The sequence below is a fragment of the Sinocyclocheilus anshuiensis genome, unplaced genomic scaffold, assembly GCF_001515605.1.
Source record: "Sinocyclocheilus anshuiensis isolate Anshui unplaced genomic scaffold, SAMN03320099.WGS_v1.1 scaffold126, whole genome shotgun sequence".
In the NCBI taxonomy this organism is placed as follows: Eukaryota; Metazoa; Chordata; class Actinopteri; order Cypriniformes; family Cyprinidae; genus Sinocyclocheilus; species Sinocyclocheilus anshuiensis.
In genome coordinates this window covers 877,647-883,079 of record NW_015546026.1, presented here as the reverse complement: position 1 = coordinate 883,079, position 5,433 = coordinate 877,647, and the positions used below count along the sequence as shown (strand labels likewise).

Below are 5,433 nucleotides of genomic sequence, written 5' to 3'. Positions count from 1 at the left end.
AATCTTATAAAATTATTTATGCATTTGAAATTTTGCAGTGTAAATGCATTTATGGCACCTCAGCTTCATCGAAAAGTCTGTGTAAATGCATCTAATGCCACTTCAGATGCAGCTTCTGTTTCGGTTTCAGCAGTGGAAAGAGATTTTGTTAATACTAATTTCATTCGAATGGTAACAACTCTTTTTCTTATTATTCTAACTGAATTAATTGAAACAAAGTAAGAATTTGATGTGAAAGATGACACATTTAATAAGCTTAGGGGAAAACAATGACCAATTATAAACATAGTGGGAAATGACATATGTTTTGTTACATACAGCAACTCATTTTAAGTTAACTATTTCTTCCTCTTTCCAGTCACAGAGCACTTTATTTTGAGAGTTGTTTAATTGAGAGAAAATCTGTAAATTAGTCCAGATTGGGTGAATTGTAATGTTTAATCATTTCTTTTATTATGTAAATAAATTTGCATAGATTTTTGTTTGTATATGCTGTCAATTATAGTTCTTAGAAAGAAAATCGGAATTGGCAAAATTCGGTATCGGCAGGTCACACTTCCAAAAAATCGGAAATCGGAATCGGCCAAGAAAATTGCAATCGGTGCATCTCTAACAGGAACACAAACAAAAGTCTATAATTGTGACAAATATGAATACACACAAAGCAAGCCAGCTGAACCAAACAGATGAAACAAGGGCCAAAAAGGGAACCATGCATGGTTAAGGTAATTTTGATGGAATTATTATTTGTAGAAAGTAATAAATAATTATTACTGTACTGTTGTTTTCGTTTATGTCTTTAAATTAAAGAGCATAGCAAGCATGAGAACAAATGCCTTGTTGCGTGCTTACATAACCTTTGTCCAAATCACTCAACACTCAAAGGACGTGAAATGGAAAAACTGTCATTATATGCAAGAATGTATACAAAATGTCAAAGGCCTGTCATAAAATAAAAACATTGAATACTCTAAAACACTTCTCAAGTTTGTTTGTGATTTAAAGGGGTCATATGATGCTTTTTTAAAGATCATTTGCTGTTCTGTTGTAAGTAATCTTAAATATTCCTAAATGCATCTACTTTCGGAAGGCCAAATAAAGTGCTTTTGCTTTCGCCTAGAAACACACAGCGTCTCCCTGACATGGCTGCTTCAACACTAACTGCGGTTACTGAAACCACGCCTTCTTTCTTTGGTGCACATTTGGGTGCATTATGCAAATATTCCCACATAGTGACCTAGATATGTGGGGGCGTGTTAGAACGAGCCGTTTTAGGGGGGTGTGGCAGAGTCTTAACTTTGATAAAGAATATCTCTTTGGTTTTGAGACTTTAGTCTTTGCAACTTCAGGGATCTTATCTATTCACGAACAGCTTGTAACACTCCAAAGAGAAAGTAAAACTTGAAATCGCATGATATGACCCCTTTAAACATTCACTTGGCTGTTGTCTTAGCTGTCTCTCTTAAAATTCCTTAGGAAAAATAAAAGCACTAGCAAAAGAGACAATTGTTGACACAATAAGAGTATAGAGATATAACATTAAGCTGGACAATAGTCAGATAATTTAGTCTCGGACCAATTCAATGAAACATTGTTGATAATGTTTGACTGCAGAATAATTTTTGGTACTTTGGCAAATCTGAAATGCCAAATCACAGTTTTTAGATTTCCAGTTTTAGATTATAAAACTCTAGAGATGAGCAGATGAGAGATTAAACTGGGATGTTTTCCTCAAGAAAATCTAAGTTCTATCCTGACAACTCGGAAGATTTTAGCATGGTAATGGATATGGCAATGTTAATGTATTTGGTCTTGGGACCAAATTGCGATGAACTGAGATGTCTTAGAGATTATAAATGCAGCGCTCTTTGCTGGCATTCTGCCATGCCAAACCATGCACGCAGCAGCCGCTTGCTTTAGTTAAAAATAACAGTGTTATGTGAATGTTGATGCATAAATTTCATGGAGAAAAAAGTAATGTAACTAGTAATGTAACTAATTACTAATTACATTTGAAATAAAGTAATCAGAACAGTAACGTGATTACTTTTAAAAGGAGTAATCAGTAATTTGATTACATTTTCAGAGTAACTTGCCCAACTCTGCCCGTAGCAGATCTCAGAGGGAGAGGTTTCAGAGGAACTCTAAAAGTGTGCTGCAAAATGCTCAAGTGGATGCTAACCCGCCATTTAAATGTAAGCTGTAAGCTCATTGGCTGCATATGCAACATGAACCAATCAGCTTGTGCCAAGTCATTTAATGCTGTGGATATCATCAGTTACTTTAAGAACCCATCAGCCTGTGCCATCTAGGGCTTCTTGAAAGAACTAGACATTTAAGCAAAAGTCATTATTTGTTGTAAATTTACCTCTCCGATGTTTAGAACAAGAAATTTGATTTGACTTGATTTTCATAAGGTGATATTAAAACCATAATATCATATAGCCTATATTATTATTTAATATGACAGGAAAAATTGACCATAAAATTGGAGCTTTAGAAAAGGTTGCAAACTCTTTTCTTTCTGATGTCCTTTAAACAGTGTGTGTAGGCTACTGTCTTGGTACTGTGTTTGTAAAATGAAGAAACAGCATGTTTGTGTTTATGCATGTGTGCTGTTTTTATGTGCTTGTGATTGATTTGATTTATGCATCGTTTAATGTTTATATTCGTTGTGGAGAAATGTTTACTTGTGTGACAGGGTGATGAATGAGTTCGGGACTACACTTCCCATAAGTCCATGGGGTAGCGTAATTATGTCTGCACTTGGACAGCATGGACAGCAAAACATGATTTGACTTGATTTGAATATTACTTGAGACATTTATATGCATGTGGAAGTAGAAAAGCTATAAATGTTGAGGTACTTGACTGAAATATTAAGACATATTTCAAATTATTCTATTGAACTTACATAATTGTATTACATACTTTGTTATCATTTAATAATAAGTAGCAATTTTGCTGATGCTTTTATCCAAAACAATTACAAATTTTAAAGGCAACATGAAATGCATCTTAAAGCTGCAGTCCGTAACTTTTGTTGCTTTAGCGGTTAATAAACAGAACTGCATGTGTCTTGCAGAAGAACATTGTAGCCGGAGCTACTTCTCTCTGTTTATGTCCAAGGTGAGTCACGCCGGTACTGGGCTACTCCGCAGCGGTGCTGACCCAAACCAGTCTAAAATTGTTAGAATATAAACACTATAAACTGTATTTAGTCAAAAACATTTTAATTTTCATAGTTGATCTGTTACCTTCATTGTTACTAACGTAAAAAGATGTCAGTTTTACAGCTTTTTGTTTGGATGGACAGTTAAAGTAATAGGCCATCTAAAATGAGGACCAAATGTCTGTTTTATTCAGTGCTTATCATTTATTGTTACTAACTGTTGTTGTATTTTTTATGTCTTAGATATCAAATCCACACTGGCCTCCAGCATTCCATCATCCGACCCACTCAGCCGAATTGCCTCCCTTTGAAGAACATCACCCTTCCTCAGAAACTGAAGAACGCTGGGTATTCTACTCATATGGTGGGGAAGTGGCACCTTGGCTTCTATAAACGCGGCTGTATGCCTACGCAGCGTGGCTTTGATACCTTCTTTGGCTCTTTGTTGGGTAGCGGCGACTACTACAGCCATTACAAATGTGACAGCCCAGGAATGTGTGGGTACGATCTTCATGAGGGGGAAGAAGCTGCCTGGGAGCAGGACCATGGCATCTATTCCACCATCATGTATACTCAAAAGGCAATAAACATCCTGGCATCTCACAATCCTAAACGGCCCATCTTCCTTTACTTGGCCTACCAGGCTGTACACTCACCCTTGCAGGTTCCTGCCCGCTACCTTAAACGCTATAAGTCAATCCCAAACTTGCATCGCCGCAAGTATGCTGCAATGGTCAGCTGCTTGGATGAGGCAGTACGCAATCTAACTCTTGCTCTCAAGCAGTATGGCTATTATGACAACATGGTTATGGTGTACTCCTCAGACAATGGAGGTCAACCAATGGCAGGAGGCAGCAACTGGCCACTAAGAGGAAGTAAAGGAACTTACTGGGAAGGAGGAATACGAGCGGTAGGGTTTGTACACAGCCCTTTACTGGTCAAAAAGGGAACTAGAAGCAGGGCTCTGATCCATATTACTGATTGGTACCCAACACTGGTGATGCTTGGTGAAGGTACTCTAGATGAAAACCAGAACCTTGATGGTTATGATGTCTGGGAAGCCATCAGTGAGGGACGTCCCTCACCTCGACTGGATATTCTCCACAACATAGACCCTGTCTACACCAAAGCCAAGAATGGCTCTTGGAAAGCAGGGTATGGAATCTGGAACACTGCCATCCAGGCAGCACTCCGTGTAGGTGACTGGAAGCTCCTGACTGGTGTGCCAGGATATGGTGACTGGATTCCACCACAGACTTTCTCCAAACTGCTGTTGGCCAATCGTTGGCACAATGAACGTGTGAACTGGGATCGAGGCAAATCTATATGGCTCTTCAACATTACAGCTGATCCATATGAACGAGTGGACCTTTCTCGACGATACCCACGTGTGGTGAAGAAGATGCTATTCAGGCTTCTACGGTACAACAAGACAGCTGTGCCATGCCGCTACCCTCCCAAAGACTATCGCTCCAATCCTCAGTATAATGGGGGGGTCTGGGGTCCCTGGTACACAAATGATGACGAAGATGAGGATGATAACCTTCTCTCATATGATTTGGAACAGATGAAGAGTTGGAAGAAAGCAAAACGAAGAGGGAAATTCAACAGAAAGACCTGAGGTCTATAGAAGTTTATGTTGGCTCCCATTTTGACTTTTGTGGTATGAACTCAGGGATGACTGTAGTCTTTAACTTCCAGCACAGTCATTTTCACTGATGTATAGATTTACCTCCAATTTCAATTTAAAAGTCAGTAGTGTGTAATTTAAATATTTTCTATTCCAGTTCAATGTGCAGAGAACTATAGGTGATTCATTCATAGAGTGTAAACACTGTGAGGCTTCAAAACATTGCTATTATTTGAAAAATCTGACAACTTTTGTCTCAAAAAATGCTGCAAGTTTGGGTAAGGACAACTAGTGGCAGATGAGAAAAGTGGAAGAAAATCATTGTTTTTGCAACTCTGGTGCTACTAAAAGCACAAAAATGACATGCCTTCAATGAAAATTAAAAAAAAAAATGCATGATGAGGAAGGGAACCACTTGAATTACTACTGTAAGTCTTACAGGTTGAATTAAAAAAAAAAAACTTTTTGGGATGCATAAGAAAGTTAAATGAAATTGGTGCTATGTTATTGGCAAAAATTTGAGTTCTATTACTGTATATATATTGTTTTATTTGATGTTTTGCCTGGTCTGGCACCAGTGAAACTTGAATGTAAGATCAATACATCTTTTTCTTATTCTCGTGTTTTCTCT

The 5,433-nt window shown here is 37.8% G+C and overlaps 1 protein-coding gene across 1 annotated transcript in view; it reads left to right on the top strand.

The window, feature by feature from the left end:
• Positions 1-4,841, top strand: part of arsj (arylsulfatase family, member J) — an 11,938-nt gene extending 7,097 nt beyond the window's left edge. The window contains exon 2 of the mRNA XM_016499735.1: positions 3,416-4,841. Within this exon, the coding sequence (XP_016355221.1) occupies positions 3,416-4,793 (1,378 nt within the window). The 3' untranslated portion in view covers positions 4,794-4,841. The remainder of the gene's footprint in view (positions 1-3,415) is intronic.
• The last annotated feature ends 592 nt before the right edge of the window (positions 4,842-5,433 follow it).